This window comes from Momordica charantia (genome assembly GCF_013281855.1).
Source record: "Momordica charantia cultivar OHB3-1 chromosome 2 unlocalized genomic scaffold, Mcharantia_2.0 BLBB01000002.1, whole genome shotgun sequence".
Lineage (NCBI taxonomy): Eukaryota > Viridiplantae > Streptophyta > Magnoliopsida > Cucurbitales > Cucurbitaceae > Momordica > Momordica charantia.
Window position 1 is genome coordinate 11,335,454 of NW_028275160.1, and position 11,742 is coordinate 11,347,195.

An 11,742-nucleotide genomic window follows, 5' to 3' on the forward strand; every position below is an offset into this window, starting at 1 on the left:
AAATTCCATTTCTTTATAGATGCAAAAAAAAAAAAAAAAAAGAAGATTGCATTGGAGGATTAAAAATAATGTGTCAATGTGAGAGTTGGTAGGTAGATATAATATTGAATTAAGTGGGCAATAATGTCAATTAAATTATATTACAAATGACAAATGGTTCCATGTCTCAATTATACAAAAGGGGAAGAATAGCAATGAGTCAAATAGGTATTTTTATTTGTTTAAAAACATATTAAAAAATATTTAAATTTTGTTTTTGTCTCCCTATTTTCATAACAATTACTTATTATTATTATTATTAATCTCATTTCTCTTTGTTACAAAATAAAAATATTGTCATAGTTTTATTAAAAGGGTTAGTATTTCCATTTGGTTAAATCCTAAAATGATGGCTTTTCAAAGTACAAGAACAAGAATAGACATTTAAATGTAAAATCTAGATGTATATAGATCAAACTAGAATACTCTGACATACATTGATGTGATACTAAACCCGACATACTATGATGTCTAAGGTTGTGTTTGAGATGCCAAAATTTACTATTATTTCTATCGATTATGTTTGATAAATAAAAAAAACTGATTTTAGAAAAGTTTAAAATCACCTTAAATTGATTTTTAAGACATCATTTGGGCGGTAATTTTAATCAATCCTACGTAATAAATCTCTTTTCTCAAAATCACTCATTCTATCATCACTCTCAAACACACATTAAGACAGACAAATAGTTCCATTGAGAATAACAAAATTAGAATTGTGAGATATACATACCTCACGCGTTCAGGCTTCAATTGGCTCGTGTGGATCGATTCAGTCGAGTTGGATCGAGCGGTTCAAATCCGATCTGACTTAACTGCTCACTTAGTATCTCTAACCTCACGTGCAGAAATTCAAACGGTCAGGGTCAGGGGTCAGAATCAGAGACCGAATTGCAAAAAAATACAAAAAAAAAAAAAGAAGAAAAGAAAAATTCAAACCAAGACTACTCTATTGATTCTGTTCTGGGAAAGGGAAGGAGACAGGACATGGATTTTTTGGATAGGATCGGACCTGTGGGGCCCACCCGCTGACCGCTTTGTCTGACCGGTGACCGCCCCGCTCCCTTCCTTAGCCGACATTCAATTCCTATGCTGACGTAAGCCATGACACAACACAACTCCACGTGTCGCCCTTCCATTCGCCACCATCTCATCCACATCTTCTTTTTACTTCTAGGTTAAAATTACAAACACGCACATTTTTTTTTATTTCTACTTGTAATATTAGGAAAAAAAAAACAAAAAGACAAATTATTTCCTTTATATTGACCTATACATAATTTTTTTCTTTTAACAATTTTAGTCTGTAATGATTTAGTTTGTGTAATTTAAAATGTATAATAACCTTGTTTTTTGTAGTTACAAAATTCATTAAATTATTAAACAATTTCTTAATTTTGTATAGGAAAGAAAAAACTTACATTAGATATATATTTTTTAAAATTTTATGGTAGAGATTAAATCATAAAAAATTTAAAATAATTACAAGTTTCAGATCACAGACTGAATAATTAAAAATTACTTAGAAACTAGATTGTTAAGGTCTATTAGATAACTATTTTTATTTGTTTTATAAACACTATTTTTTTCACCTTTATGTTTTTTCTTCATTGATTTATATTTTTTTTACAAAAAGACATATTAAAATTTTTTGTGTATGTTCTAAAATTTAACTAAGAATTCAAATAATTTTTATTAAACAATTAAAAAAATATACCAAAACACCTATATGGAAGCTAATCAAAACTCCTAAAAACATAAAACTAAAAATAAAATCAACACATATTTTCATTTTCACCTATTTTTACTTACAAAACTACCACTACTAAATTCTAATTATCATGGAATATTTGGAATTTGTCGGGCTGCGCGTGGGTCCCACGGCGTTCGATTTTTATTTTTATTATTTATTATTTATTAGTTTAATAGTCTTCTAGAACATGAAGAAGCGTGAATACCACCTCCCCCATAAGCCCCACGTGTTCTCCTTCTTATATATATGCTCCGCTTCTTCATCTCTGCTCACCGATTCCCTCTCCGACCAACCGCCGCCGTATCTGCCGCCGCAGCAACTCACAGCAACCGCCGCACTCAGCAGAAACCGCTAGCAAATGACCGTAGCTGGACTTGAGCTCCCTCCAGGCTTCAGATTTCACCCCACCGATGAGGAGCTAGTTCTTCACTACCTCTGCCGGAAGTGCTCTTCTCAGCCCATCGCCGTTCCGATCATCAAGGAAATCGATCTCTACAAGTACAACCCCTGGCAGCTCCCTGGTACGGGTTCGGTTTTCTTGAAATCTGAGTTTTGTGTTGTTCTTTTCGTTTTTGTGTATCTGAATCTGACGGTGATTCAATTCGATTCGATTCGCAGAATTGGCTGTTTGTGGTGAGAAAGAGTGGTATTTCTTCTCTCCTAGGGATCGGAAGTACCCTAACGGATCCCGTCCGAACCGGGCTGCCGGAACCGGCTACTGGAAAGCCACCGGCGCCGACAAGCCGATCGGCCGCCCTAAGGCTCTGGGAATCAAGAAGGCGCTCGTGTTCTACGCCGGGAAGGCTCCTCGTGGTGTCAAGACCAATTGGATTATGCACGAGTATCGCCTCGCGAATGTGGATAGATCCGCCGCCAAGAAGAACAACAATTTGAGAGTAAGTAATTGAAATTCAAATCCCTAACCCTAAATTATGATTTGGAAATCGGTTGCTGATCTCGATTTGGGGCTTTCTGCAGCTGGATGATTGGGTTTTGTGTCGAATTTACAACAAGAAGGGATGTATAGAGAAGCATTTCGAAGCCAACGACGAGAAGGATGCAGAATTCCCTGATTTTGAGGAGGAGAAGCCCAATATTTTGATGCCTAATAACAAGAACATGGTACAGTTCCCCATCCACAACCATTTGCAGATGGACACGTCGGATTCGGTCCCGAGAATGCACACCGACTCGAGCGGGTCGGGATCAGGGTCGGAGCTGGCCACCTCGACGGAGGTCACCTGGGAGAAGGAGGTCCAGAGCCAACCCAAATGGGGATTTGGAGAAGGAGTGCCAGATTTGGACTTTTTTCAGTTCAATTATATGGATTCATTCTCCATGACAGATGATGACCCATTTGGGAATCAGGTTCAGTTCCAAATGGATCCACTCTCACCATTGCCCGACATGTTCGCTTATTTGCAGACTCCAATTTAGAGTGAGTTTGGGATGACTTTTGAACAACAAAATGCTTTTCAAGCACAGACCAAGTGCTATGTCAATAGAAATTTCAAAGCATCCTTTGATTATCTAAATCGAAGGATAAGGATTTGAGGAAGTGTTTATTGACCCGTCGAAAAGCATTTTTCACTCTTCTAAAAGTCATTCCGAACGAAGCTTTAGTCGAGCACCATCAACAACAGCATTGTAAAGGCGAAGGTATAAGGGCATTGGCCATGGCGTATCCAAGGCTTCCTCTACCATAATAGAAGAAGGCTGTATTCATATTTTTACATATAAGGATTAAGGGTAGCAAATTCTTTGGAAAACAGACCAATATGCCAAAAACATTGTTATCTTTCCTTTTATTTGTTTATTTTCTTGGAATGGAAGAATGTAGTTAGAAGAATTGACCTCTGTTTCTAAACTTGGTGGTCTTCTTCATCCTACTCGGCCACGACACGACACTCCTTTTCCGGGAAATTTATACTCCCGGAGTACTTACTCTCTGTTCATGAACTTTGGACTCTCCAAATGAAACTGATGATCTTCGTTATTTCAATGCAGAGTTCAATAAACAATGTAAAAATTCTAATCCTATTTCCCAACTTGTTTGGTTACTATGTTTATACATACATTAGTGGGAGATAAATCGGTTTTTCGACGTCGTTGTTACGAGTTTCTGTCATATATTCTCACATGGTGGCAGCAGCTCTGGACTTGGGAACTCGATCGCAGTTAGCGGTAGCCCATCCAATGGCTTGCTTCTCGTTGTTATATATTACAATCTTATCATGCATTGATATATCTGTCAAAAAAAAGATGGCATAAAATGAGGCAAGGAATAATTCATATTTCGTGAGAATGAACGGCTCGACTAGTTTAAGCACATATCTCCAAGTTTAAGCACCGATCTCCAATTAAGAAGTCGTGAGTTCGAATATCTACTCCTTTGTTGTATTCAGAAAAAAGAAATTCGTATTTCAAATAACATCCAAAATCCAAATATAGCGTTATTGTTCAAGAAAAAAAAACATGCAAATATAAAGTACGTACCACCAATGATATTGGAGTTTTGGAGCCCAACTTCAGTGCCGTTTAGAATTCCCAAGCAAACATTTCCCATGGACTGCAATTTGATTCAACTTAAAAATCTCAAAAACAAATATTCCAGCTAGAAATTTTTTACAGGAGAGGCAGAATTTTGTAGGGAAAACTTCAGAAGTAACTTTTTTTATATAATCTTTTAGATCCTATTTTTATCTTCAACTTTCAAGTTTGTTTCATTTTGGAACATAAACTTTCGAAAGGTCAATTTTAATCTTTGGATTTACAAAAAAAAAAAAGAAGGATATTTTGGTCCTTGTTATACTTGCTTACCCAATACACACTTCCAACCGACGTGGATTTAAATGCATTAAGTTGTGTTGTTAATTTGTAAAACAAAATAAAGGTTTGGACCAAAATAGTTACCTTTTTAAAGTTTAAGAACTAAAATAAATCTTTTGAAAGGTCAGGGTCAAAATAGAACAAATATGAAAATTCAATGGCCAAAATAGAATAATCTTAAATGAAATTTAAATCGAACCAAATGCTCCACAGTTGAAAATGGTAATGAATCTTAGTTGGAGGCTTGGAGGGAGTCTTACCGATAATATCAGATAGCCTTCCATTGGTATTTCAAACACTGCTTTGCTTCTTCCGCCACTGGAGAAGCTCAATGCCAATGGCTTGAAATACTTTCTCACATCGCGTAAGCTTTTGAATGGCTTCCGACCTCTCCAGCAAAGTGGAAGCGTGTCGTCGTCCATGGCTTCTCTTAGCGGTTTTCCTGCCAGTTCTCTATTCAACTACAAGAAGAGTGCCAATGGCAACAATTAATAAAGATTCATGGAAGAATCAGTGGCTTTTACTTTACAGATGAGTCTTACCAATGATGTTAAAACTTGATAAGCCTGAGCGTTGAAGTAGGTGTAAGAGCTGCCACTGTCAAAGACTGCAAACAAATTTCTCAGTCCAGTGCTTCTTCCATTGAAGATTAGTTCTCCAAGCCCAGGGGAGTAGTGCTTCCTGATACAACCACATGAAGAAAATTTTGTAAAAACAGGAGCCAAACATGAATCATAACTAAGATGTATATAGGATCAAGGCGGGTTATTTACGGGTAATCGCGTGACATTGGCGTCCAAACTACACGATGAGAATCGTAAATGTCATCCCCAAAGAAAAGGTATCCTCCTCCTCTGCTACTGAAACAGTGACCGATGACATTCCGGATGATACCCTGATTATGCAGCTGCGAGACGATGCTTACTGCTCCCTTTCCAAGGCCGAGTATTCCATCCATGGGGTGATAATAAGATGATCCAGGAATTTGATCATAACCACATCTGAGTAATCAAATGAAACAAAACTCAGCACCACAGATTCAAACAGCTGACCTACATTACTTGCTCCTTATGATTTTATTTAACCATATGGATGAAATTTGTTAGCAAAGTGAATAACAATCTCTTGAACAATATAGTCATTAGTATACTTTTTTATTGATGACTTTGAAAAATACAAATCAGAATCATTATGTTAATTACAAAATCTAGATTCTGCTGCTATATCTTTTCTTAATTACGTGGCTTCTTGATGCTAAAATTATCTTGTGTAATATCTGGAGAGAGCAAAAAAGTAAGATATGACAGCACGACATGATGTTTGTTTTAGCAAAAGCTCTAAAGTATATTGTTGTAATTGGAATTAGTAAGTTCGATTTAAATTGCTAGGAGATTAAGATGAATTATGGAAGCCAGTCGAGTGGTTTTTACCCGAGGGCCAAACGGGGCCTAATTGGATCTCCATTGGTTAAGTTGAGAGGAAATATATCCCTGACAAGGACTCCGAGAGACGAACCGCCATCTGCATACTCAACCTCATAGTCGCATTGATCTGGGTTCTCACATCTATGATCAACAGATGAGTGCAAGGACATACACAGCGGGTCTTTACACGGCACAAGATCGTCACTCGGTCGGTACAGTGGATGAGGTGTCTGAAAGGGTAAACGATGCCAACAAATTGATGCATTCTTAACTCTTCAACTCCAAAGAAATGAAAAGGATTTTTAAGAGAGCGAAAACTGAAGCAATAAGCACATCAAGAAGGAATATAGAGGAAACTTAGACAACAATCAAACATGGAAAATTTGGATTCCTTATTGTGAAAATAACTCAAGTAAAGCCAAAGGTGTAGTTAAAGTAACTTTCTTCTTTCATTTTGGTCATCATATTTTTCAAGAATCTCCTTCCTATGAACCATTAACTGCTGAATCAAACAAAAAATTACCTCAGTGCACTGCTGACATGGAGCATCACATTGAAGCCAAGTGAGATCACTACCGGTGTCTGGATCTAGAAAGTAAGGCTTTGGAGGCTGCCCTACATAGAGAGTAACATTATAGAACCTGAAAAAGACAGATTATACGACCTCAAAAATATATTGATGAAAACAATTATAGGATCTGACAGTAAAGAAAGTGACCCTCAAACAAGAACAGAGAAAACCCTACTCTGAAAAGCACTCACAAATACACTCCAAAGCAATTTTACTGGAACAGGATAAGAAGAAACGTAGGTCAGAAAGAAAATGGGAAAACAGAGGATAACGTGATCTTGTAATCTGTAGCATATTTTAAGCCACAGCATTCAGATTGAACTTTCTCTTCAGCCATTTCCATATTCTGTAGCACTACAGTAAAAGAAATCAAAATGGGAAATAATAAAACCTGAAACTGAGCAGAAATATAGCTTACCCATTTGGATAGACGTTTCCTTGAAGAGGCAACACAATGGAAGAGGAAGCAAATGAAGAGGATGTGGCCGAAACCGACAGAATTGGCTTCCTTCTCTCCCATGGCTTATCCTTAAAGAACGAAGAAGCTGAAGATGGAGCCAAACAGTTCATGGAGGCCACCATCAGCACCAATATCTTCAACAGCCCTGTCCCCATGATTGGACAACTGAACCTTATAAAGAATCAGTTTCTTTCACCGTTTCTGTCTTCTGGGTATCTCGGGAATGGAACTAAAAAACAAAAGATCAAAGTGTACGGCCAAAATGGCTGTAATTGAATAATGGAACCGGTTGCTCTATTGGAGTTGGTGTTTAAGAGGGCCTGTTTTGCTTGGGAACTATGAATTTTCTTTTCCAAGGGTTTACTACAGAGCCTTTTACCACAATTTTGGTTCTTCTATAGCCTTCCTAACTAGGAATCACATATTTCTCTAGCTAAGTTTTGGTGGGTTTGTTATTCTTTTCCTCCAGTTAGGAGGAGACTTCACATGAGGGGTTTTCTTATTCTTTTCCTCCTCTGCCTTGGATGAAATATGGCAGTTTTGCTGAAGAGAACTTTATATTCCTTGCGCCATACAAAACATTCTTTGCAAGTAACAGAAATTAAAAGAAAAGGGCTGTCTCCTGAGCATATTTGTGGCATGATTTTAATATCCATGCCTTGTGGAATATGAAACACAATACTCTCAACTATAAAGAGATGAGTGGAAGGGAGAGGGGAGGACATTATTACATCAATGCTGTAAAGTGCAATTTCATACTCGTAATCAAGTTATATTGAAGACAATAATACACAATGAGCAATAATACTTTAACTACTGAGCCGAGTCGAATAATGTCGGGACTATATATCAAAGATCAAAATGATAGGGAATTGAAGGAAACTTGAGGCTGCTAGAAACTTTGAAGCCCATCGTCACAAGCCCGTCTGGTCTGCAATCACGGTGAGCACTAGAGATACTTCCTTGCGAGCGCACGGACTTTTGTGTCGAAATGTGAAGATGTGATGCGGGATCCAGGCAAGTAGAGGGGATTTAGTATAGTCTGCAAATTCACAAAGCCAATTTTCAGCATGAGCATAATCAAGTCAACAATTGATACCAAATGAAAACCCTTGGCATCAGCGGAGAAAAAAGGAAAAAAACAGGGAAATCAAGAAGGTTTATGCCACAGCCATTCAACGAAAACATGGGGAACAAATGGTCACCCGACAAACTCTTACAACAACCGGTCTTGAATTATTTAACTTAGAATTTTTCCGATAGATGAAGTAAATTTGATATAAAGCTGAAAAATCACATCCAAGGAAATAAAGAAAGTCTATATACATCGTCATCATAACTTGAATAATTATCCAATGTTTATAAACTTCAGTCGTGCAATTTCTCTCAAATAGGTTGACTATGATACAGTTTCCAAATATTTGATATGGCGTACCTACACATGCACATAACATAGCGAAGGTGAGGCAAGGTTATAAAAAGATTTCCAAGGATTTTCTAGGAATCTTTCTCGAGATAAATAAAAAATCTCTGCTATGAAAACTTAGATACGGTGGCAATTGCTAAGAGTTAAGAGCTTAGGATCCTTGCTTATCAACATAAAATGGATAAGAATATGCAATTATATAAAAGTGGTTCCAACACTCGTCAAATCTTTGCACCAACAATGCTACATCATGGAAAGAGTGGGCTGTAGGTCATCAAACAAAAGAGCAAAACCTTTTATCTTATGTTATACTAAACAGGAAAATTTAAGATCTTGAAAACCTAACTTATGCTATACAAATTTTATAGCTATGCTAACTTTGATCTAAGAAGGTGCACTAAAAGCCGATAGAGATTATAATAATCAATGAAGGAGAGTAGCTATACAGGAAACTCCATCTAGAATCATCGAGGAAGTTTCAAATTTCAATTGCATAATAGCTTTAAAGGCATAGCAAACACTCATTAGGAAATTTTGCTAACGGAAAAGTAAGCAGTGCTAGGACTGGGAAGCACATACTATTATGAGCAGATACGAATAAATTCAAAACAACAATTAAATTTCCCTCTTGAACCCACTTTTCTGCTCTTCAAGCAAGCTTTAAGCATTCAAGCTCTGATTGGCTACTGAAAAAAACTTAGATCTACAATAGACCAAATTTTCATCAAAATCAGGAGAAGATGACAAACAAGTTAACGTGAATTTACTTATGCTGAAGGAAACTTTAAAGTAAATTAAATCTCGGCATGTCCCTAACATATTTTTCTACAAATAGTTGTTTCAGCAATTAAATTATTAAATTATGATGATGAAATAAAATCTTTAACCCACTAGATAAATTATTAACGTGCAAATCTACCACGTGATTTCAAGTCATTCTATAAATTTTAGTTCCAAAAAGGAATTAATTTTCCTAGACGAAGAGGGTCACAATCCTGTGCCACAAAAACAATCATCACACAAAGAAGGGATCTACAGGAGCCTTAAATCTAAGCATTCTGACAAGACCAAACAACAAGGGGTCACAGAAAATGAACCCACCTCCCCTAACCCCTCCCTCAAGATTCATGCAATCTGAACACGATCACCTGATCTCATAACAAATCAACCACTCATTCTTGGATATATACAAACAAACTCATGTGATACAATAAATTAACTTAACAACTGTACTGTTTGAAGGTCCAATTCAGTATATTTGAGAAAAAAGAATGTCCGCTATCTAGTAAGAACTAATCAACTAAAGTATATTTCAATCAACCTCAACAATATAACATAGTAAATCAAGCACCACATCTTCAAATAATGGGAATAACAATAATAATACCTAAGAGTCATGTAAAGTTTCCACTTACCTTTATATAGAGCTCATGAACCTCTTGAAAAAAGCTCTTGATTCCATCATCATTGCGAGAGTCATGAAGTAACATTAATCGTGTATGTAGTGAATAGTCAAAGAAAAACCAACAAGAACATTGGCACAAAAGGAAATAAGAACTATATACTGAATTGAATCTCTGAAATACATATGCCCGTACAATGATCTTATAAAAAGATTACGACCATATCATCAGTTAAAATACCTTGGCCTCGGTAAGGCAACCGGGTGGTGGTGGGGGTATAGATTCAAATGTAAAATTTTTATCAACCTAGAGTTATTTTTTATAGGCAAGTAAATTGAAGAAATTCAACTCAATTGCCAACACATTGTTCCCAACAAACCCCCTCGACATAAAAGGATATGACCAGCGGTTACATATACAGACACCACCAAATCATTGAACCTATCGACTGCTTTCAAGAACCTGCATAAGAAGAAGCACCAATAGAAATAATCTAGTGGGAAATTCAAAGGTATCTCGCTGATCTACATAAATGAACATGAACAAAAAACAAAAGGAATAAGAACTCACATAGCGCTAGTAGTCCATGCCAGGTCTTGAACAATGTCAAGGGACGCATGCAATATAAACTGATGAAGCTGAGCAGAATCCTCTCTCTTTCATGTCAAGCCAAAAAGATGAGCAACTAATGACAGTCAAAACTAAAGCAATTAAAGAACCAAAAGGAAAATCATGGTTATGCAATCTAATCTAAACATGGAAAAAGTGAATTTCTGCTCATTTCTAACGGCATAACTACAGTTCCGAACAAATCGTCATGTTTTGAAATGTTACTTGTGAAATACAAATTCGAAAGAAACGTGGATCATGAAAACGAAGATATAAACCTCGAAATCTAGAGAAATACAAAATAGAAAGGAAACGCAATGGTTAAAAGAAAAGGAGTACTTTAGCAGCGGATCCAACTTCAGCTTCATAAATGGGGATATCGTTCCTACTGACGATGATGAAACAAGCAGTGGTCGCCATTGCTGAGAAGCAATTGCGGAGATTCCCGCGATTGGGTCTCTCCCTTTGATTACTTCACACGATCGGCGAACGGACGACGGCGAGTGAGGGATCTGAACACGGCGGCGAGAGGGAGATCTGATCGCGACGGCGAGTGGACGACGGCGAGAGGGGAAGATCTGAATCTGGTGGTAATGGCGAGAGAGGGGATCGATATACCGAACCACACCAATCGGTCGGTTTGAACCGGTTGGGCAGTTCCTTTTTTTTCCCCAAAGAATTTGCACCTATTTGTATGTCTATTTCAACTAACATAGTCATCTGCTAAAAAAAAAAAGTTTCTAGCATAGTTGATTCTGAATGTCACAATGTCCATGGTTAAAGTTGTCGTCCGTGAAAGTTTGATCGTAGGAGGTGAAACTGATTTTAATCGAGTAGAGGTGAAAATTAACTCGATTAGAATTCACAGAAATGTTAGTTCAACAACTCATAATTTGGAAAACTCTTCAATTGTCTCACCGTTTTCCTACGTTTTGTTCTTGCTTTGCAAACGAGGAGGAGATCGTGTAGCCCAAAAGCTAGTAAAAATGGTGGTACAAATGAAAAGGGCTAAGGAATCTGAATAGAGGAGGTGTCGATGAGTGTCTCAAAGTCTAAGCTAAAGAATATTCTCTATGAGTGTGCTTCGAGATAAAGCTGAGTGTAATTTAGGTAATATGTTTGTTTGTTTTGTATGTTATTTTTGTTGTTTATTATTAAAAAAAGAAAAAAAGAAAAATTTATATCTCCCTATCAAGATATTAAATTTCTATGATATGTCAACATTTCC

At 36.8% G+C, this 11,742-nt stretch overlaps 3 protein-coding genes across 6 annotated transcripts; 1 reads left to right on the forward strand and 2 right to left on the reverse strand.

Annotated features, from left to right (window-relative positions):
- Window positions 1-2,026: 2,026 nt before the first annotated feature.
- Window positions 2,027-3,794, forward strand: LOC111024376 (NAC transcription factor 32). Its single transcript, XM_022302032.2, has 3 exons — window positions 2,027-2,313; window positions 2,411-2,688; window positions 2,771-3,794. Exons 1-3 carry the CDS (start codon window positions 2,151-2,153, stop codon window positions 3,227-3,229), a joined length of 900 nt encoding a protein of 299 aa, XP_022157724.1. The 5' UTR covers window positions 2,027-2,150; the 3' UTR covers window positions 3,230-3,794.
- Window positions 3,768-7,471, reverse strand: LOC111024375 (Eukaryotic aspartyl protease family protein). 3 transcript variants are annotated; one of them, XM_022302028.2, is made up of 9 exons: window positions 7,035-7,463; window positions 6,792-6,830; window positions 6,569-6,686; window positions 6,052-6,275; window positions 5,395-5,622; window positions 5,164-5,302; window positions 4,882-5,082; window positions 4,289-4,361; window positions 3,768-4,040 (listed from the first exon to the last, which is right to left on the reverse strand). In XM_022302028.2, exons 1-9 carry the CDS (start codon window positions 7,229-7,231, stop codon window positions 3,928-3,930), a joined length of 1,332 nt encoding a protein of 443 aa, XP_022157720.1. In that variant the 5' UTR covers window positions 7,232-7,463; the 3' UTR covers window positions 3,768-3,927. The 3 variants fall into 3 exon arrangements, with proteins under 3 accessions (XP_022157720.1, XP_022157721.1, XP_022157723.1); XM_022302031.2 differs by lacking the exon at window positions 3,768-4,040 and adding an exon at window positions 4,047-4,182 and having other exon boundaries at window positions 7,035-7,471; XM_022302029.2 differs by lacking the exon at window positions 6,792-6,830 and having other exon boundaries at window positions 7,035-7,459.
- Window positions 7,472-7,808: 337 nt separating this feature from the next.
- Window positions 7,809-11,202, reverse strand: LOC111024377 (SNARE-like superfamily protein). 2 transcript variants are annotated; one of them, XM_088120564.1, is made up of 5 exons: window positions 10,854-11,196; window positions 10,476-10,561; window positions 10,303-10,367; window positions 9,918-10,000; window positions 7,809-8,118 (listed from the first exon to the last, which is right to left on the reverse strand). In XM_088120564.1, the coding sequence occupies exons 1-5, from the start codon at window positions 10,932-10,934 to the stop codon at window positions 8,026-8,028; spliced, it is 408 nt and encodes a 135-aa protein (XP_087976690.1). In that variant the 5' UTR covers window positions 10,935-11,196; the 3' UTR covers window positions 7,809-8,025. The 2 variants fall into 2 exon arrangements, with proteins under 2 accessions (XP_087976690.1, XP_087976691.1); XM_088120565.1 differs by lacking the exon at window positions 7,809-8,118 and adding an exon at window positions 8,127-8,511 and having other exon boundaries at window positions 10,854-11,202.
- Window positions 11,203-11,742: the final 540 nt, after the last annotated feature.